General features: G+C 37.9%; 1 protein-coding gene and 1 pseudogene across 2 annotated transcripts; one reads left to right on the forward strand and one right to left on the reverse strand.

The window, feature by feature from the left end:
* Positions 1–7,534: 7,534 nt before the first annotated feature.
* Positions 7,535–9,498, reverse strand: LOC149821770 (protein ELC-like pseudogene; annotated as a pseudogene). The gene has a single exon (XR_016426058.1). The product of XR_016426058.1 is annotated as a protein ELC-like pseudogene (transcript).
* A 12,408-nt stretch (positions 9,499–21,906) lies between these two features.
* Positions 21,907–23,332, forward strand: LOC149821771 (uncharacterized). The gene is made up of 2 exons (XM_089981433.1): positions 21,907–22,318; positions 23,145–23,332. The coding sequence occupies exons 1-2, from the start codon at positions 21,907–21,909 to the stop codon at positions 23,330–23,332; spliced, it is 600 nt and encodes a 199-aa protein (XP_089837559.1).
* The last annotated feature ends 219 nt before the right edge of the window (positions 23,333–23,551 follow it).

Here is a 23,551-nt window from a genome sequence, read left to right on the forward strand (position 1 = left end):
ATGCATAAACTGTGATACTTGATTCACAGAGTAAACTATATCAGGGCGAGTAAAAGTGAGGTATTGTAACATACCCACTATGCTACGATACTGTGTGGGATTTTCATATGGATCTCCATCTTGAGAGTTAAGCCTTTGGTGAAGAACGCTAGGAGTTCCCAAGGGCTTGCAGTCTTTCATACCTGCTTTATTGAGAACATCAATAGTATACATATGTTGAGTGAGAGTCATCTCTTTAGGGGTACTCTCGACTTCAACTCCAAGAAAGTATCGTAGTTTGCCAAGGTCCTTCATTTTGAACCTCTGATTCAAGAGATGTTTGACTTCTTCAATATGCTCATTGGAATTACCAGTGATGATAATATCATCTACATATATCAACAACAGAGTAACTGTGACTTGGTTCTTAAATATAAATAAAGAGTGGTCAAGAAGAGATTTCTTAAAACCATATTTTTGTATTTCAAGAGAAAAACTATCGAACCAAGATCAAGATGCCTGCTTCAATCCATATATCGCCCTTTTTAGTCTGCATACATATTTTGTAGGATTGCCTTCTGCGTAACCAGTGGGTTGTTCCATGTATACTTCTCTCAAATTTTCATGAAGAAAGGCATTCTTCACATCAAGTTGGCTAATAGTCCATTGATGTTCAATAGCTAAAGAAAGTATGTCTCTGATTGTCCCCATTTTGACCACTGGACTAAAGGTTTCATCATAGTCATGTCCTTGCTCCTGTGTAAAAACTTTGTCTACAAGTCTCGCCTTGTATCGCTTTATAGTCCCATCTGGTTTATACTTTATTTTGTACACCCATTTCGAACCAACAACATTTCTGTCAGGTGGTCTTGGTAGAACATCCCACGTTCCACATTCATGTAGAGCTTTCATTTCCTCATTCATTGCTTCAATCCATCTTTTGGAATTTGATGCTTGGGAGAACGTTGTGGGTTCATCTTCTTTGCTCAAGGCTGTTAGAAAGAGTTGAAAATCTAATGAGAAATTTTCATAACTGACCCATCTTTCAATTGGATGACGAGAACGAGTGGATCTTCTAGCATCAACAATGTTAGATGTATAGGATGTGTCCATTTCTGGATTAACTATGGTGGGCGGCACTCTTTCTCGTCAAGTGTAAACAAGACCTTTATACCTTTCTGGATCCAAAGTTGGGTCTGTATTTTCATGGGCAATCATCTCATCAGCAGACACAAATTCCTTATCCTTTTGAGTACAATTTGAGGGGCAGACATCACTAGCTTCGGAGAAAAGTTCATAATTCAACCAAGGATAATAAGTCTCAATTTTAGAATTTGATTCTGAAGAGCTAATACATCGACAATCAAAATTCAATTTATCGAAGATGCCATTTCTTGATATTTTGATGTGCTTGCTCACCGGATCATAGCACCTGTACCCTTTATAGTCATCAACATAACCCACAAACCTGCACTTCAGGGCATTGTCCTGAAACTTATGTTTCATTGAACTATCAACATGAACATAGCATAAACAACCAAACACACGCAAATCATGATAGTTGGGATGTGCACCAAATAGAAAAAAATAAGGAGACTTGTTTTCCAAAATAGTCATGGGCAATCGATTTATCATGAACTGCAGAATGAAAGGCCTCTGGCCATAAAGTAATCAGAAGATTACTATCATGCTCATCGCACTCTCAACAATATGGCGATGCTTCCTTTCAGCAATCTCATTCTGCTGAGGTGTGTGTGGGCAAGACACCCTTCTCCTTATCCCATTACTTTGAAGAAAGTAAAGTCAATGAAAAAAAATTCACCTCCTCCGTCACATTGGAAACTAATGATGTTTTCAGAAAATTGGTTTTTGACAAAGGAATGGAAGTTTCAGAACAACTTGAAAGTCTCAGATTTGTGTTTCTTGAAAAATATCCAAGAATAACGAGAATAACTGTCAACAAATATAAGATAATATCTAGTTCCAGATATGGAAGCAACTGGAGCAGGCCCCCAAACATCATAACAGATAATCTCAAAAGGTCTTGAAGCTCTTTTATTTATAAAATGAAAGGGTAAGACATGACTCTAATATAAGAGACAACTAGAACATTTGTTGTCATTGACATTTATTCTTAAACTTGACTTGGAAATGAGGTTATTTGAAACAAGCTTTTCAATGAAACTACTACTGCAATGACCTAGACGACCATGCCAAAGATTTAACTTATTGATTTCAGAGATACTAAAAACACATGTAGAATTCTCAAAAGGCAACGATGAGTGAAGCTACAAGTTTGGGTCTGCAGGGCGAATATGTGCTGAAGGATCTTCTTGAAAAACATACATATTGCCTTGCCGTTTTCCTCTAGCGAACGTCTCCTTCGTGCAGAGGTCCTTGACAAGAACAAAAGAGGGAGTAAATTCAACTGAGGCTTTGATATCATCAACAAGTTTAGAAAATGAAACAATGTTTTTCTTGATGTAAGGAGCATAAAGAACTTTTGAAAGGTTGATAGAAGATTCTGACAAGGGTATAATGGAGTTTCCAATATGAGAGATAGAGTGGTAGGATCCATCCCCAGTAACTATACTACTTCTACCAATGTAAGGAACAAGGTTTAGGAGCTTACCGGCATCACCAGTAACGTGAGTCGCTGCGCCAGAGTCCACGTACCAAGTACCTTGCTCATTCTGTTTCAGATTCAATCCTGCTAAAGCTGACAGCAATAACTCCTTTACTTCTCCGTTGGTCCTTGTACTGTCGGTGCCTCTTTTTGCTTCAGTTTGTGTCGATTTTCCTTTTTTGGGGGGATTGAACCAACAGTTAGCTTTGATATGCCCCTTTTTATTACATAAAAAGCTAGGAATTGGCCTCTATCTTTGTGGATTGATATATGTGTTGGGTGTAGGCAATAATCCACGGCCTCCTTAACCACTTCTTCCTTGTCCTCCTTTTCCCTTGATATCATAGCTTCCTCGTCCTCGTGCATAAGTAATCCCTGTAGCAAGAACTTCTTGTGCCCTAGTATGCATAGATGATTCTTCAGAAAATCCCTTTAGGTTCATCTCATATTGTAATAATTTTGCACGCAGATCTTCAAAGTTAGGCAGCTCAGGTAAACATAACAAGGAAGTAACAATCATATGATAGTCGGGTCCCAATCCACTGAGAGTTTGCTGTACAAAATCTTTATCAGTTACTGCACATCCAACAACTGCTAGTTGATCTGTGATAACCTTCATTTTGTTCAAGTATTCCATGATGGTCATGGAATCCTTTCTTAACATTTGAAATTCTCTTTTAAGAAACATAATCCTGGCCTGACAAACCTGTGAGTATGTCTGAACAAGTCTGTCCCAAAGTTGCATGGCAGTGCAGTCATCTGGAATTGCTACAAGCACCTCTTGTGATAGTATAGATGTAATATAAGCAACTAGCGCTTGGTCTCTTTTCATCCAAGCTATAAATTCAGGATTTCTAACATATACCGTAGTAGATGCTCCTTTGTTGTCCCTTTCTTCTCGTGATATGAACCCGAGAGGAACTGGAACAGATCCATCCAGATGTCCGGAAAGATCCTGACTCCTAATGAAAGGTATGATTTGTCTCTTCCAAGTCAAGAAGTTAGAATTGTTTAATTTTTCAAACACGAGTTGATTGAGGAAGCTTGAAGAAAGGACCGACTGAGTAGGAAGTGAATCCATGTTTCACAGTATTAAGAGTGTGTCCAGCACAATCTGTCTAGAGTTTCTGTAACCCCTTTTTTTTTGCAGAAACTAATTCAGATCAATGTCTGATTTAAAACAGATATTGAATATCTATTAGATTTCTGATTTTCAGAAGAGAATGAATATTGAATATGAAAACCACAAAAAAAAATGTGAATAGGAATTCACACTCGGTGTTGACGCAGTGCTTTCAAGCTAAAAGAGATAAAATGGTAGAAATGAGGGTAACGTCATGTCTGAGCCTGGTCAAATTTAATCAGGGATGTGGCTGGATCAAATAAGAACCCGATTACGTGATTAGATCACGCTCTGATTGAAAATAATAAACAATATATGTTGACGACAGATTGAAGAATGAGAGAAGGGATTGAGATCGATTACCTGGACTGAGTTAACTCAGATTTATCAGAGAAGAAAGTTTAATCAGATCTGATTAACGTCAGATCTGATCGAGATCAAGAGGCAAAGAAAAATAAGGTGAGACAGATCTGATTAACGTCAGATCTGATCGAAAAGAAAATTGAGGAATGAATATTCAGACGAGATTGAGGAAACAGACAGAAGAAAAAAATTTCTTGACTTAGAAGAGAAAATTGATAGGGTTCAGATCTTTCAGACGTACCTTTGAGATCGATTCTAGGTCCAGTTGTAACCTGGCTCTGATACCATGAAAGATTTGCAATGCTCGAATTCTTCCACGCGTGAAAGCTAAGAAACAGAGAGAGAGAGAGAGAGAGACTGCAGAGAAAACCGATGCCCAAAATTGTATGGGTCGGCTGCTATTCTAATCCCTTTATAATAACATACTAATACAAAGATTAGGGTACTAAAATACCCTTATTACAAGAGAATAAATTACACAGTGCCATTAATGAAATGGCAATGATCACGAGTCTGGATCCCCTGACCCGTGAGCCGTAACAAGAGATACACTTTTCACAGGAAATGTATAAGAGAGAAGGGAAAGAGCATGACCAATACTAGATATTTGGAAAAAAAAGGGACAACTACCTCTGCCACCAAAAGTTGAGAAAACCACTAGCATCAGAATATGCAAATTTATCACCAGCACCACTACCAATGGAAGTACATCCATTATTGCCGCTAAAAATCGGGGGAAGCATATGCTAGAAGAACTTCTTTGTATGAAGAATCAATAAAGAAAATTCATGACAAGATGTCAAGGATCTGCTTGGGATAAAATTGGAAGAAGTAGGTTAGTTTTAAAATGTTTGAAAAAATAGATCCTTAATATCTTTTCAAGTCTGGTATATATTCTTGTAACGTATTCTTGTAGTTTATTGTCTTTTATGTTATAATGAATTATGAACTTACAAGTTATGGTTCTTAAGATTTCAATGATATAAAATTACAACAATATGACTGATTTGTTAATAAATATATATCGCATCCTAGGATTTGTATTTTTTGCCCCACATAAGGGCATTTTTTACTTTTGTCAGCTAGTCGTTAGATTAGCCTAACTGCTAGCTGACTAGCTGTTAGACTAGTCTAATGGCTAGCCCTCTCTTTCTTTTGTGTATATATTGGGGATGATTCCCCTTGAAGTATTTTTGCTCAAGAGCATTTCATTGATAAAATTAATATTTTTAAGTGTTCTCTCTAGTGGCAGTTTGTGTGCGGCCTTAGTGCTTATTTTGTCTTTGAAGATCATTTTATTACATGATTGTTTGTTATATAGGTATTCAGTTATGAAGTTCGGTCAAGCTTCAGTTCTGATAATAACCAAATTTTATGATCAACTTACTTTGCATATATATGCTTAATTTCTTATCAGTTATAATTTTGTTTTTAGGTAGAATTACAAAAGTATGTATTTTGAATTTGTAAAATTTTCTTTTCAATATTAGAAACCTTTGTGTATCACACAATAATGTACGGGAAATCTACATCTTAAGACCCTGGCCTCAGTGTTCATGGCAGACTCTCTATGATACGGATGTTGCTGGTTCAGTTTCAATGCAGATGAAGGTATTGCCAAATCTAACAATAGTGCATATAGCAAAACTGAATACGGCGCAAATTTATATTTCGACAGGAGAGCCCTTCCTAGACAAATCTGATTAGTTCTTTGACCACAGTACTTCTAAATTTACATGTGAATTGGATTTGGCCTTTCTCGGGCTGCATATGAAAACCTTGTACCAGCAGATTAGACAATTTACACAATCAGGATATTGAAGGAGGTTTATAGATGGCAATCTGTCAGTCGGACATCAACCCTCCCTAATGAGATGGGAGTCTTCTGCCAATGAAGTTAGTCCCATCACATGATGATGAACATAAAAAATGAAGATCAATTATTTTCTGTAAAATCTGAACAAGAGATGGTCAGTTCACGTGGGATTTAAACCTGCCACCTCTCTCCTATGAAGAAAGATAGTGCCAGTGGATTCAGAAATCTTGCCACCTTTTGTTACTGTTAAACACATCAGCTAGTAGAAGTTCTAGCAAATTATGTGCATGATGTTTAAAGGACCCATTGGAGAAAAAATAAATTCTCAAGAAAGGACATCAACCAGAGAGTTGTTTAACATACAGAAAATCCCCATAGAAACCTTTTCTTGACATGATAAAACAATACATGCCACATCTTGATCTTAGAGCATAGATCTAGCTCTTCTGTATGTTTTCTGTTTTAAATATACTATTAAGAGCCCAATACAAGCTCTATGAAATTATTTTTTATGCTCCATAAGCATGTGTGCACTAGACGGGTCACAAATATGCAAGATGAGCAACCATGCAGTGGACATGCTCTTCCCAGTCGAACCAAAAATTCCATGTAGAGAATCCAAATCAGAGTTGAAAAATAGATGGGAGGCGAAGCTCTCGATGTATTTTCCAACATCCACCTTTTCTTTCTTCCTTTCAAGAGGAGTCATTGATTAACACATACAGTTTTCACATAACCTTTAGGAAGGGTAGTTCAGAACCTTATTAATATGCACCATATCAAGAAAGTGAAACTTGAAAGGCAATAAGACAAGAGAAGGAAACCTGGGTACAAATTTTTGAAATGAACGCTAGTTTGATCAACTATATGAATGTGGAAGAATGCAAGAGAGGCATAGTTTCATTGATCGATCCATGGCCCCTAAATGGGGTCCAAGGTAGCAAAGTAGATAGTTATTATATTATATAGTATTGGAGTAAATCTCACAATTTTTTTGTACTTTGCCAACATACCTAAATGAGCAAATCAGCCTGCCAGGTTACCAACAAAGAATGTTACTTCCTGAATACAGTTTAATCAACCACATTGTCTAAGAAACTTTCTTTGGGTGGTAGAACAGTGAACTCAAGAAATGTCAATCAGGCCTATTCACAAACCAAAAATGTACAACAAAGAACCTCACTGTAGAAATGAAGGAGCAACCTAAAAACATTCCAAGTATCTAATGTGAAAGTTCTATGAAAAATATCTGTATATTCATTCGAAGCAGAGAAAGAATTGTATTGATTCTCAACCCATACTTCTTCAAGAAAAGGGAAAACAAGCTGAAATGCGTTTAAGACACCAGAATTAGTGACTTTTTTAAGCAAATTATAATCTATGTTTATAACAACCAAGTCCATAATACTATAAGAAACATCTAACATCTGTTCATGATTTTGATATTAGGAGATCCAAAATAGACACAGCCATCTCAACGGAAAAGAACTGTTAATCGTTAATCAGCCAGTTGAAGCACCCAATAGAACCAAAACAAAATCATATAAACTTAACAAGATGGTTGAGAAAGTCTTGATTTGACACATCTAAGCGGAAGGAAACAAAATAGCGAATAACAACACTTGCATTCTGCAGAAATGCTGAAATATTTATTTGGATTAAAAACAGCACAAATTTACAACTCTAGGCACAAACCAACACAAGTCACAAAGAATATATTTTTCAGATATATGCTGTTTAAGTACTGTAACATGTTACACCACCAAAAGAGAAAAAGAACTGTCATCTTGTCAACTTAATCCAAATTTTAAAATATCAAAAAGGATGATCCAGAGAATGCATTTAGCAGCATAGACAAGTACCGGTCACATCCCCCGGATTCTTCAAGAGAAAATTGAAGCAGAAAAACTGTACAACAGCGCATCATCAAAACAACCGGAAAACTCCCCAAGAATCAAATCTCCCACCATTACCATTCATTTCTATTTGGACCAAATGTAATAGACATCCTGTCTTCCCATGGTAATAAAATTGACAGTATATATTCCTTAGTCTACCCGAAACCAATTACTGTAAACTTGTAAGGGACAAGCAACCAGCCCATCATAATTCAGATGCCATAGGCAGAAACCCTGGATGCCATAGTGCAAATTTGGGCCTGCATTTGCGCAGCCCTCACTTTCTCAGAAGTCGCCCGATGAAAGAATTGCTCGTGAGACAGCGTTCTTATGTTCCTCATGTAAGCATCGAATGAGATAGTGCCTTCCTGCATTGCCTTATCCAAGGAATAGATCATATCCTCGATTACCAAGTCAGCAGCCGTCAATTCAAGCATCTGCCTCGACAGAGCATCGCAGGGATCGAAAACATCGTCGATATCCATCTCCGACCTCTTCTTGTCGCCGTTTTTCGTCACCCAAGTCTCGAGCACGTCCGCATTCATAAGCAGTATCTGAAGCAGCTGCTCCAACCCCTCCTTCTCGTCCAGCATCTCCCTCAACCTCTTGTCGAGCTGCTTATCCCGCTCCTTCAACTCCATCTGCATAATGATAAACTCATTCATCTCAGCCTCCCTCGACCTCTTCAAAGCAACGGTATCAGCATGGAGCCGCTCCACCAGCTTAGTGATGGCATCCCTTTTGAAAACCTCAGATGGGTCTTCCACATTCGGCCGCTGAGGAGGAGGCGCCATCGTCCGGCCGTAGGGCGACGAAAGACGATTGGGGCGAACGCCCGGCGCCGGAGAATCCGACGCCGTAGAAGAGGAAGAAGAAGGAGCAGGGGACGACGTCCTCCCCACGGCAGCAGAAGATGAAGAACCTTGAGGTGGGCTGGGAATCCTGAGCCCCGCAGAGGAAGCAAGCTGCTTGGTGTACAAGGGGGGGTCTTTACCAAACAGATGGCTCATATCCTTCCCCAAATCGACGAGGTTCGAACTGGGGAACACCCAACTCTGCAGATAGGGAACAGAGACCAAGCCAGAAGGATCCACATGGTGGTGGCCGCGTTTGATGATCATATCCCTGGTGGGGTTGACGTAAACGCAGGGAGGTTGGCGAGGGTAGGGCTCCATCAACCAGATGACGACCGGGATGTTGTAGGTGGCCTGCTGGTAGAGCATTGGGATGGTGCCGTCGGCTTGGAGGAGGTTGACGTTGCGGCCGTCGTTGTGGGTGAAGACGGCGGGCTTCACCTGAAGGCTGGGGAACTCCTGAAGGAGCACCAGCAGGTGCTGTCTGATCAACCACTTGACGTCTTCGTTGTAGGGCAGAGCCGATGGGCCTCGACGAGAGAGGACGTCGTTCAGGAACTGAACCGAGAGTTGGGAGGAGTTGGCGCCGTACATAGCTCCCCCTCAGTGTGAGAGAGAGAGAGTTGGGGATTTGGGAGACGACACGGACGATGGGAGTTTGAGGGTTTTCCTTACGAACCCAATAGGGAGAGAGAGAGAGAGAGAGAGAGAGAGAGAGAGAGTTGGACACCCTCCTTTCGATCGTCCCCTCCTCTCAATTCTTTGTCAATCAAAGGAGAGAGGAGAAATAAGGAAGGAGCGTTTGGACTTTGAGAGGCAGCTTCCTCACCAAGAAATTGCTTCCTACTTTCTTAGGAAGTCCATCTCAAAACCTTTGAGAGGAACTTGTGCTTGGATATTTTCCCACATATTTTATTTATTTTGTTGCTCTGCTGACTAGAGGGAATGGCATATCCTATCCATTGAATCAGCAAGGGACGGTAGATTGGAAATGTATCGTTTTATAGAGTTGACAAACACAACATGTTGGGCCCACTAGAAGCCCTATCGTGTCCTCATCAGTAATGGCGAAAGTTCCTAGAACACGTCGGACAATCTGATTTAACATGTAAGGGGGTGGATGATAACGAAAATTTTGAGCAAGAAGAGTAGGGGCAGCGATCCAGAGAGCGGTTAAGGGTCATAACTATTTGACACATTACAGCATTTGTGGTTCTGAACTAAGTAGTTGTGGGCTCTCTATGCAATGTTGTCTTGGCTAGTGTCACTTAGTGTTGCAAATTGAGAGAGCATGATTTATAATCAACTTAAGATTATCTTTATTATATATTTTAAAAAAATAAAATAATAAAAAGTTAAAATAATTGAAAAACTAATAAAATACTAAATTTAATATTCCAAATCAACTCTACTAACTCTCTTATCTATAAATATATGAGATTTCATAATTCTAATCCAAATAAATCTCTTAATCTCATAACTTTCTAAAAGATAAAACTTATCATAATCTAATGAAGCCTGAATATTGAATCTAATACATAAATTTAATATTTGTTACAAATGACCTAAATACAAAATTATCTAAATGCTAAAAAGTACTAAATATAAATTGAATTCTTATAGACTCAAGTCTTCTGCTTGGCTCCTACATCATTCTCTTTGAGTTGGAGAAGACTTGCCATTAAGTCTAAATTTCACTTTTGTTTCTTTCAATTTTTCTCCACCTTGTGGGTCATGGGTTCACAATATAAAACTGGGTATGTTTGTTGCTCCAAGAAAAGACATGCTGAATTTGATCTCATACATGTGACAAGACCAAAAAGAGTTTCCAAACCAACAATAGTCTTTTGGGTCCCTATATTGATCTGAGTCAAAGAGATCAAATAGATCTAATGTAGGTTTGATCCAACGTGAAGAAGTCCATGAACAAATGAATTGGACCGCTCGCTTTGACATCCTATGCTTCAAATGTTGTTGATGTGCTCAAAATAAACTCAAGGCTTTAGGAAAGATTTCTAGATCCCAAAACTAGAGGACTTAGTTTTTGGATAAAAAAAATGAGGTGATGCAAGGTCCAGACAGGAGAGAACCGAGTTTTGAACAAGGCTTTGGATCCAGAAAACTAGGAAAATTGGGTCCTCAAATGAACGATCCACAATCTAAGAAACTAAACCAATGTGCACAACCTCTGACCTAGTGTGATTAAGATCTGAATTAGCTCTGAACTGGTGAAAAAATAGCCATAATCGGGTTTTGACACTGTTATCGATACAAAATAGTATTTTAAACTAGTTCATACTCTTAACAAGGTTGTCTCCATGCTGAGGTCACTGGTGGAGGCGTTGTCTACTGCCACTGGACCATCCTGGCCCATGTTGCCTCCATTAGGTGGGGGTGCACCGATTGGCTAGATCTGGCCAGCGGATGAATGCCAGCCAAGATCCCACTGAGAACGAGTTTATCGTTGGAGTGTTGTTGCAACTCGATGGTGGGGGAGACCACCCTCACTGCCACCACATCACTGGCAGGCAGGAGGTGCCGATGTAACATCCCTAAAAAATCCAACATTTTAAAAGCTTTCTCAAAACCTAAAATTTTGAGAAAATTTAAAATTTTCATTTGTTATAAAGTTTTACATGACTCCCGGGAGTAATATGTCAACAAGTTCATCTATGACCACATTCCAACCATTTCAAATACTAGACGACCCACCTGAACACAAGCACAAAGGTATATTAGTCTTCCAATATCAGATACAATACAAAATTATCCTTAGACATAACTTGATTGAAGTTATTAATCTAAGAACAATTACATAAAAATACAAAAGACCATTTTTTTTTAAGGGTTAAGATAGTTGAGTTAGGTAAAAGTTTGAGGTTTGCAATCATATTCGTAATTATTGCATGAAAAAAAAGGACAACATACATAAGAAAATCTCATTCCAAAGTATTTACAAGTCTTAAAAGAATAATGATTCTGAACTCTAAAGTTTAATGTTTTACAATCCTTTAAAATATAAACAAAGTCTGGATCCCTAGGGATCATAATGAGTAAGAGACTTTTTTCGAGTTTGCAATAGTCCAACCTTCACCTAGTCTTCTGGGATGATATATGTAATATTGTATGGTATTGACAACATACCTTTAGGAAACCCAAAACCAAACTGGAAGAATATAAATCAAGTTTATAATTGTACAATCAAAGTGTTATTCTCATCATTTATAAAATGATGGTTCAAGAAAATTTACAACAACATTCATTTCCATAGCATTTATTCATTCATTCACATCCATGATATTCATTCATTTATTCACATCCATGGTATTTATTTATGCATTCGCATCAATGACATTCATGCATTCATTCACATCTATGGCATTCATTCGCATAAATGAATAATGATCAAGCACTTCACATATGATTGCACATTGTAAGTAGGTCAAATCCTATTTGACCATGTCCAGCATAGAACACATGCGTATGTTTTTCAAATAAGTCAGGACATAAGAGTCTCTCTCAACATATCCCGTGCATTTATAAAGTTGCATATGACAAATAGGTCAAAATCTCATTCGACCATTTTAGCGTATTTTATATATATGTGCATGTTTTTCAAGTAAATAAGGCATACTAGTCTATGAAAAATGAAAGCATTTACATTCTTTTCTCAAAAATAGCATACACATGTCCATCCCATGACTATGATATACATTTATACATTTATGTAATTATTAGGTCCATTTTTAGGACTATTTATGCATTTTTGTATTTTTTTTAATGAGGAATAGGTCATTTCTCTTGACTTTTCTCGTGTGTTTTACACATATGCACCTCACGTGCATCCTATTAAGTTTGTGACTTGAATCATCAGGCCAATCACATGACCCCATACATATCTTTTTCATCAATGACACATGTAAACATTAGAAAATTCTATATGTCTACCTTTATATGTTTATGCACACAATAAAAGTGATTCTACGAATCTATTACATTGTTTTTTCTTGATCACTTTAAACTCATCTAGTACAATAGAATGTATAGTCACTCAGAAACAATCATATGAGTATTTATTATTCTATGTATTTTAGTTTTTTCTTCTATAGCTTAACTAAGTCTATCTTAGGCAGTCAATCCTCCAATATAGCACTTAAGAGATGGACACAGAGTCCTCAAATTGACTTATGCCCATGTACGTCGCTCGAGCTAAAAATAAATGAAACATCTTCCCTTATTCTGCAGAGTTTTTAGCCCTACCTCGTGAATTCTCTGGGTAGGCCTGTCCCCTTACCTCCGTGGGGCAGGAAAAAGGCACACGTAGTCCTCCAATACTAAAAATACTTCATGTGGTTTGTACTACCTTTTTCTTTTCAAGGAAGATATGAGATCGAGACAGATCCAACCATCTCATTGAGATTTTGATGAACCCAGTCATATCTAAGATCCTGACTTCAACGATGCCTCAATTAGACCCATGATCTAAGGATTATCTTTATTATTAAGTCATAGGTCACATTTCAGTGTCATTATCTCACAGGATAACCCTCTCATGCTTGTATGCATGATTCAATAGTTCATTCCATCAAGCATGACTAAACAGTCTATGTTCATATGCATGACTCATTCAAATATTTTTTGATGCAAGGTACATGTTATGATCTATTCATTCTCCTATGCAGGAATCATTCATTTCAAAAACATGTTAATTATATATTGGTTACATTAAATAATTTAATTAAATCATGTTAATTATATATTGGTTACATTAAATAATTAATTCATGATATAATTAACTAATTATGCATTTCAAAAACATAATTTGCTAAACATGATACTACGCTAAGCAATTCATTCAATATAACACTAAAACATAATAGATTGCAACAAAATAATGTAATTACACATTCAACAAGTTTAGTTTAGGGATCCTACCTTCGTAGATCAGAATTAAAAGAATGGTGAAACCCGAAAATTCAAGGGGTTTCACGAAAACTATAATGAATTGCTGCTTTGGCAATTCATCGAACACTTGGTGTGCGCATGTAACACCAAGTATAAATAGCAAGTATGGTTCAGTTGGGGTGCTCTCTTGCTGACGGAGAGTGCTATAATGCTTCATGCAAATTGAGGAAGTGTCAGATGATCTCTCCACACACGAAACAATACAAATCGACAATCATGTAAGCTGATTTTTCAAGAATTGAATTGGACAACACCTAAAATGACAAAGGCTGCACTGATCGACAGTGGCTAAGCATTCTCCTCGATCTGCATGTAACCCAAGACATTTCCTACATTGGCATGGTTCTCGAGGCACCCAATCTTCAAAAGGGAATCTGATTTTCTTGGGGAAATTGTTTCAAAATGGTTGGAAAACAAAAGAAGTAGATGCAACGACTCTATGCTGAAGCTGCTCATGAGCATGATTTCCAATACAAGGAATGTGCACAAAAACAAAGAAAATCCCTATTTAGAAAAAATGGCTAGGAATAATGCTAAAAAATCAAAAGAATTCGATGAAGAAAGAGATGAGGAAGAATACATACCTCCACACGTCAATGGGGATGTGAGAGAGTTTGAAACTGTCAGGACATGGTTTCCAAGGCTGAAATGGTGCAATGACACAAATCCCAAGAAATATCCATTTTAAAAAAAATAAGCTAAGAAAAAATCTCCAAAAAAGAGATGAAGGAGAAGAACTCACCTATGCTTGTTGATGGAGAGTGTGGGTGGTGCCAATCCCTAGAATCTAGAGGACACGAATTCCTAGGTGGATCTGCTAGGGTGAGAGAAGGAGGGAAATGGTTTTCTCAAAAAACAAAGAGAGGAAAAAGGATAAAATGGGGGTGTCGACCCCTAGGGAGTAAAAAGGACTAAAAGGGGTTGGGGTGCCCTAGTTGGCCCCACCTGACCACGTTTTGCCTCCCCCTTGTGTGCCTATTCCAAACCGGGTCCAATTCAAATCTGGTTTGGATCCGTTATGCCTAAAGGAACCCTAATTTGACTTCTAAAAGATATATTTTTTTAATCAAACCATTATACCACATAATATATATATATATATATATATATATATATATATATATGTATTTCATTTTAATTTTCAAAATAGAATAAATAGAAATAGTTATAAACATGTTTACTTATCATAAAATCCCTAAAAACTCTAATTGGGATCGACTCAATTGAGTCCAATTAACCCATATGGGGTTTCGGTTCCATTCTAAATTTTTTTTTCTCAAAGCTAAAACTTACATTTTGCTAAAACAAAATATCTATGCTAATTCTGAATAGTCCCTTGTTTTAGTACTTTCTAAAATATTCATTGTATTTGATTAAAATATTCCATTCAACTTATTTATGACCAAAATACCCTTTAATTGAATTTCTTTCGTAAACCACTCAAATACATCTACTTTAGCTCAAAACAATTTGAAAGCACCTTGATAAGTCATAGTCCACTAGAATAAATAGTTTTAAATATAAATTAAGTATTTTAATTAGTAAATTGTCTGAAATAATCTTAAAAATACCAATTATGTCCTTATTGGCTAGAAAATATTTGTTCAACATGTAAATTACCAATAAATAAAATTTAAAAGTCAAAAACACATTTCTAATTAGAGGATAAATATGATTTATTTATTTATGTATAATCCTAAAAAATTACAGGTTTTATAGCCGACCAATGCGATTCAACTTGCAGACGAACGTTGGCCGACAACCCACTGATGATAAGTCTCTTGTCAACAAGGAACTCCACAAGGGAGTTGGGGGCCAGCTCCCACCACTCTGTTGGGGGCCTGGCTGACCATTCTCCGACGGTGCGGGGTCCGGCTGGCCAGATCCGATCAGCAAAAGGTCTCTGGTTGGATCTAGGCCAGTGCTAGACCTTTCTTCCATGACGAAGTCCATAATAGTTATTATAGTTGTCGCCATATTGACAAATATTAGCCATATTTTGTAAATGTCATGGAAAACACAATATTTTTGTTTATCATGTATTGTTCAATGAAAATATCACAGTTTTATTATCATGGTATTTATGTTTCTAATGGCTATTTCGTGGAGACAAAACAGGTTTTTTTATTTATATTGGTTTTTGCTTATTTTTGTTTCTAACTTTTTAATCTATTTATTTTTGCTAAAATACAAGAAACAAAAAAAAAAAACACTTGTCACAAGATTTTTTATTCCATTATTTTCCAGTTTTAAACTTTTGTCATTATGGTTGCAACAGTGAAAGTTGGAAATTTATCTGCAAAGAAATCAATCCTCTCTAGTCTTTGGAAAATGGTTGACCTTAATTATGTTGGGTATGAACTAAACTTGTACTTTTGAGTCTGATATAACGGATTTGATCCAAGATACAAACACCAACTGTTATGGAAAAAACAAATACAAGCACAAAAGTTCTCCGCTCATCTGTTAGGGGCAACTTGTGAATGTAACCAAGTTGACGGGATGCCACAAGTTCGAAACCCATGGGTAGCATCCCTTGCCGCAAGGTCAAAGCAGGGTGTATTCCTCGGTGGGCAGGGGGTCCTCAAGGGTTTTACCAATTGGAGGCTAACCAATGTGCGGTCGGTGATTTTTTTTTTTTGAGGGGTGTTTGTCCCCTCGGATTATCAAAAAGAAAAAAAAACTAGGCCGCTAACACATGGGATCTTGGTGTAGTTACCCAACCCGACCTGAATCTAAGCATATTTGGGCACAAAAAGGGAGACCCGAGCAATATCTGTGCTAGATTCATTTCAACTCTGGTTTAAGTTTGGGCTTTGATCGTTTATCCCATATCCAGTGGCCAACCAAACACGAGCACTTCGCTTACATTTATAACCAAGTAGACACTTAAATAGCTAAATTTTTTCAGGTACCGATTTGTAGTGCTGTCAATGAGTCGGATTTTATCCTATATCCAACCAAATTCAATTCCTTTTAGTTGCATTTGGTAAGACAAAACAATATCAGATTATAATTAGATGTGAATATAGTTTTGATTTTTTGCTACCTAATCAGAGAAATATCCTAATTTGATGAATATCTGAATCCATTAACATGTAAAAAAGTGAGTCTGTTATGAAATTTTCATCATCCAAGTCCAAATTCAAATTCAAATTCGAAGCCGTTTAGTCAACATCCAATTAGTCGAATATGGTATTGGCCACATCTGATCTGACTCGGAACCATTTACATCCCTACTGATTTGGCTGCAAATATGCACAACTCTACATGATCTGAACTTAGGGATGTGAACGGGTTTGATTCAGGCCAGATATAGTTGGTTTTAAGGTAATTGGATTCAGATTTGGATGGATAGAAGCTATACCAAACCTGGATTTATTTTATGTAAAACAGGCAAGATTTTCTGAGACTTCAAGTCGAACTCGGATTCCGATTCAGGTTCAGGTGTGAAACACTAGAACCATTAGCAGTTGGACTTGACTTTCTCTACTGAATCTGACTAAACGGACTTGGATTAGATAGGATCTCTGACCAAACCTGAGGCGTTTACAGTCTACCTTAACCAAACAGTACATTGCTGTACAAATTTGTGGTTCCCCAAAATGAGTCAAATGGTTTGGGTATAGGTTTAGTTTTAGGACATGTTCAGATAGGGGTTCAACTGGTTTGGGTTTTAGAATGGAAGATTAACAAAGGCCTAAGCATGTTTTGGGTCAAAGTAGGATCCATTTTAAGGTTTAATAGTGGATTGAGATCCAAATCTGTGCCATCTAGATCTGGACACTTAATAGGATTTGGTAAAGGTTCCAAATGAGATTTATTTGGGTTAAGTTTCTGCAAGGCTGTATATAATTTGATCGGGATGAGCTTAAAACTGGAGCATACAATGGATCATCAACAGACTCGGTATTCATTATTTGCTTGAAATCATTCCATGTTCTAATTCTTTCACTTGTGTGACCTTCACAAGTGATCATCCATCAAAATTTAGCTGCATCATGAAGTCGAGCAGATGCCAACATGACTTTACAATAGTTAAGGTTCTGATGTCACTCAAATAAGCTTTCTAGTATATGGATCTAAGCAAAGAAGGTATATGAGGCGCATTTGCTCATGAGCTCGGAAAGGCCCAAATTGATAGCATAAGCTTCATATGGAACTGGCTAAGGGTTTCAGGTTGGATATTGAATTGAGTTAAGGTTTAAGTAAGAGTTTAGGTCAAGTTGAGGGAGGTTAGACCAGGTTCAATATAGGTTCGAAGGTGTTAGATGGGGGCTTTGGGTTGATTTGAATAGAATTTAATGGGTTTGGATAGGTAGGAGAATGGATAAGGGTAGGATTTTGATGTTTTAGGTCATGTTGGGTCCGGTTTATAGGGGTTTAGGGCTGATTTGGGTCCAAAATATATAGGTGGGTGAGGGTTGTTTTGAGTTGAAAACTGGTTCAGGCTAACCAACAAGGGGCTCAGACCATCTGGTAGGAGCAGTTTGTGCAAGTAACAATGTATGAGACATCGCAGGTTCAAACCCCACATATGGGTGATTGAATAACTGCCTAATAGTTTGAACAGGCCTCTGGCATGTTTGGGTTGGCTAAAAAAGCTTCTTGTAAAAGGGAGGGTGCCCTAATTCCCTCAGCTCGATTATGGAAAAAAAAAACGATTTGGACTATAGAAACCGGTTTTAGATGGAGGCTTCTTTGGTGTGCAAGGGTGGGAATAAGGAAGAATCTGTTGGAAACTGAGCCGGTTTGGTTCGGTTCGGTTCCTTGAACCCACCCTCACGATGGTGAGGAGAGGGGATGGTGGTGGTGGGTTAGGGTTTTAGTGCCAGAAAATGAGCATGATGGAGAAGAAGGGAAAAGAGGAGAGAGAGAGACGGAGGGGTGTTGGGGTTGGCTTTGGTTTAGGAGGGAACAAAGTGAGGTAAGGAGAAGGGTGATGGGTAGATGGAGGTGTTGGTGGACCAGCCAGAAGGGCCAGGTTGCCATCCAACAGGTGGATGAAGGTCTCGGTCGCTAGGTGCGGGTGGTAGGCTGCAGCCTAGTGGCAGCCATTTGAGGGTTTTATATATGGCTCCACAGGAGATGATGATGGCACTCTTTGGAATCAGAAAGAATCAGGAAGCAACTGCCTTGTCAGGTTTCTAGTAGAAACAAGGCCTTGGATGCTCAAGATCTTTCTGTTCCTTGCTTACTCTTCAACGGCATCATCCAACTATAATCAATCAATGGCTTGGATCAACCACAAAAAGATTGCATGGAGCCAGGCAAAGATACTATGAGCAGCTAAGAAGATAAGGGAGGTACGCCCAAACAAGCCAATAATGACTCACTGATTGAACACATGAAAGAATCATGACACTCAAGGAGTGTTGCTAAAACTCATCAGCTTGTGACAATAGTAGTAGTACCATTAGAGGATCCAATAAGTTAATTTCCTTCCATGTCTATTTGCTAGAGAATGCACCTAAAGCAGAGGCAATTATAGACTTTACAGCAAAACTTAGTACATAGGTATCTAGAGAAATCTATGAAGATAGAACCAGGGTGTAGGAAAAATGTGAAAATTTCTATCCTGATAAATTGCCTGAAAGTTTAAAAAGGCAATTTCTCGTGAGATTTTCAAAATATCACAAGATTTATGAAAAAACATAAATACCTTGATGTAAACGTGATATTTACATTTTAAACTGTTATTTGTCATGAAAAATTTGTGTATTTTTATTTTTAAATAATTTTTATTAATATTTTCTTATAAAGAATATTTTTTATATATTTTAATTTATTTTTTTATTGCCAACATTTTGCCAAAAAATGCAAGATTTATGAAAAAAATTCAATTTCTTGCAAGTTTTTGAAAAACAGGATTTTGCCAATAAAAACATCTGTCACATGGTGACTTGCACAAACTGCTCCTATCAAACAAATGAAGCCCCCCTTTGGTGAGATAGCTGGGTGGTTAGGTCGTGCTATCATAACAAAGGGGTCTCAGATTCAAATCCTATAGCGGGTTATCCCCCAGCTTTCCTATCCCCTAAAATAAATAAATTAACACAAGGTTTCATCAATGCAATGGAACCTGTTTCAATTAGGCTAACTAACTAGATTGGGAACTGATACTATACATCTTCTGTTGTGTGGCATCAATGGAGATCACAACACTAATTTAAGAAGGGATAAGTTAACAGATAACCAATGAGGTAATCCTCAGAGAAGCCAATGAAATTTTGCTCTTGTAAAGGATAAAAAACACTGACCATCATTGGCATAATCAACTGTACCCAAAGACTTTTTCTTTTTTGTTTTAATTTGGGTACGGTAGGTTTTGGTTTTGTTTTGTACCTTAGGAGTGTGAACGTTTGGTTTTGGAAAGATCTGCACCAAGAATTATGTTCCCAACAAGCAAAGGCCAAAAAGGCATCCAAAGCACTTTGTCTTAACAACTGACACACCAGACAAGGATTTAGGTGAACAAAAAAAAGCTTGTAAATTTTTATTTACCAAGAGAATGATAAGGCACAACCACAAAAGCACAAAGCTGTCAAACTTTTATTTAATAACAGAATCATTATGCAAGGTGATGTACCTAACTTATTTTAGTAAGAAACATCGAGATACCCTCAAAGTTCAAAGTCTAATAATTAGCTTGCTAACTAAGAAACTTTTCATCAGAATAGCCAAGTTACTGGGCTTCATGATTCACCATTCATACTGAACACGTGTGCACACACAAACACACACACACACACACACAATCTACAAAAGGTCATTAATGATCTCAAAGAGAGCTAGGTCGCATATCTTTAGATCTAAAAAATGATCAAATTCTGTTTGTCAAGAACGTGGAGAGTCATTGCCATTGCAATTATTGGTGACCCTAACAATGACTTTTGTAATGCATTGTCCTAGATCAGAGCCTACCCCATGTCACGAAGCTAATATGAGTGTAACAATTTGCTTAAAAAGAAACAAAAAACAAAAAGATGTGACGAGTATAACCCCATAGCACCTCAATCACAAAGACAAACTCATCTAAAGTAATCACTTAGTTGGATGAACGTGATAGTTGGGACCAACAACCCTCTTAAGACTATAGGGATCTTGACCCACATGAATCACAAAAACAAGGGAGAGTAGACAGATAGGCAAGGAGGGAAAATAGTTTTAGAATGGTATCTTTCATAACCTCAAGAAGTAGTGGAGGACCAGTACTCAAACTGGTAGGAAATCACGGGATTAAGACGCACACCTTTTACTGAATTATGTTTTTATTTGCAGCATGACCCTTCAATTATTTAAAAGGAATATCAAGACAAAGATGCACTATTGCCTTAGGTATGCAGAGTCTTTTCTTTAGTGATGACCTGATAATTGATAAAGAATCTCTGTAATAGCCATTTGTGGCCGTCCATCTGACAGATGGATGGTCTTTAAGAGAGGAGTGGGTAGGTGCAGTTATGAGGGCTAATTGCAAACCGACCCAAGGTATTGGTCATTGAGATGGATGATGCTGGTTGGTTCTTGATACCTATTCCAGTTGAAGCCCCTAGTACAATGTTGTCTACCAGTCTCTAGACTCCACAAAGATCTTCCCTACGTCATGCACACTCAAAGCAACTGCCTGCACAATGTTAGTAAATGCCATGAGTGTCATCCTCACCAAACCCAAAAGCAAACACATGCGGATGAGAAAATATCAAATCCATGTTCTACCATGTCCTGTCCTCTTTGATGGATATCATGTGGCTCGCCTACAGAAAATGCCAACATGGAGTTTGACTCTTGCATATGAACACTGCTTAAATGACCTTGTTTACCCAAGGTTGGTAAAAGGGATCAGAGTACAATATCCAAAAACTCCTTTACCACAAAGATCTTCATTCCTATGGCATAAAATATACAAAATTGTGTAAGTAAATGCAGAAATATGCTGGACCAATGAAAAAATATAATGATATTAGATATTTATAACATATCCCGGTTTATGGCAAGAAAATTTTGCAGGACATTTTGGTCATTTAGCAAAGAGAACACCACGGGAAGCATATGGTCAAAACCCAATAACCGAAAAGGATCCCACAGAAGGCAAGTTTGGAGAGAGAGAGAGAGAGAGAGAGAGAGACCCCACATCATCAAAGAACTTGATGATGGAGTGCTTGTGGAATGTCCCACGTCTTGCAAGCTTTTTAAACGCCCACTTCACTCAACGTCCAAAGAATCCAAACCATCCCAAATAACTCTCTCTCTGTCTGTCTCTCTCTCTCAGAGCAAAGAAAGAAATGGGGTGTGCACTAAGAAAACATTTGAAATCCGACCCATGTGAGGACCCAGAAGAACTAAAGCAGGTGATTCATCATCTAGAAGCAGAGGTTCAACAGTTGAGGAAGGAAAGGAAGAGGGAAGAGAGGGCTCGAAGGAAAGAATTGGCAATGAGACAAACACAGTGGAGTCAGGAGAAGAAGCGTTTGGAGGAGGAGATGATCGCCCTCACCAACTGCTGCAGAAGAATTGAGGGGATGCAGCTGCTGGAATCGAAGGAAAGCGAGTGGTCTCACATCTTGGCCGAGCAGATGAAGGAACAAAAACAAAGGGAGGAAGCAGTTGAGAAATGGAAACGCCTGTACCTCGCAATCAAGAACGAGCTTGACCAACTCATTCAAGCCACAGCACTTCTCTCTAAACCTCATCAAGGTAGGTGTTTGTGTGTATGAGAGAGAGAGAGATCAGGGGGAATTGGGATTGCAGAGGAGAGAAAGATCGATCGTTGGGGATTTGAGAGACGACACGGACGATGGGAGTTTGAGGGTTTTCTAGGTTGCTGCTGCAGATGTGTGTGTGTGTGTGTGTGTGAGTGAGAGAGAGAGAGAGATTCACTTTGTTCGAGTTTCCTACTAGTGACAAAAGTAAAAAACGGCAAAATCTCGGCAGCCAAAAACTGGCAAAAGATTTATTTTTTTTGTAAATCTCACGTTTTTTTCCGGCAAAAAACAATTTTTTTGTAAATCTCACATTTTTTTTCGGCAAAATCTCAGCAATAAAAAATAATTTATAAACAAAAAATAAAAACAAGCGGTTTTTTTATGATAAATATGCGATAAAAACATAAATATCACATTTAAAACATGATATTTCTGCTTCTGATGAAAAATTGTGAGAAATTGCCGTTTTAACTTTCAGGTAATTTCTTGCAAGATTTTCATAAATCTCGCGAGATTTGAGATTTGTCATTATGGTTTCCTAGAGTTCACATTTAGAAACGAAATTCCAAGCCAGGTCAAAATTCTAGTGTTTGGACTATAACTCAAAATCTAGAACCTGCTTTCCAGAAAATTTCCGGAAATGACCAATTTCCAGAATTAAACTATACCATCCAAAAAGGCTAGATGATAAAAATCCTGGCTTTTTGCAAAAGCCACACTTAGAAGAGGCATCCGAGTTTGGGAATTCGACGACCTGAAAGAAGTCCAACCACAACGAGTTGATGCACGCTAATGGTTCTAAACTTTCTGATGAACAGGAGAAGAGAAATTTTGCATAGAATGGCTAAAAGAGGAACTGAAGGCAAAAGAAGAGATCAATGGGGATCTAAAGGCAAAGGTTGCAGAGATTGAGAAAGAATGCGCAAAACGAGAAAGAGAAGCAGATATACTGAGGCAGAGCCTTCGCATCATTACCACCAGCCGCGCCAAACGGCAATCCAAGTAACACCAAGCTTTCGGTCTGAATGAAAAGGATTAATATTTGCTAATGGCATGAAAATTTTCTAGTTTACAATGTTAGAAGACAAAAAGATCACTTGGTATATATCATTTAAAAATGTGATCTTAGATTTTATGGGGATCCACCGTACCACCTGCTGCTCTGATGATTAGCCTTAGGCAAAAAGAATCCCATCCTTTGATACAGGTATGTCAATCCTAGACG

Source organism: Nuphar pumila, chromosome 11 (assembly GCF_984573655.1).
Source record: "Nuphar pumila chromosome 11, dmNupPumi1.hap1.1, whole genome shotgun sequence".
NCBI classification, from domain to species: domain Eukaryota; kingdom Viridiplantae; phylum Streptophyta; class Magnoliopsida; order Nymphaeales; family Nymphaeaceae; genus Nuphar; species Nuphar pumila.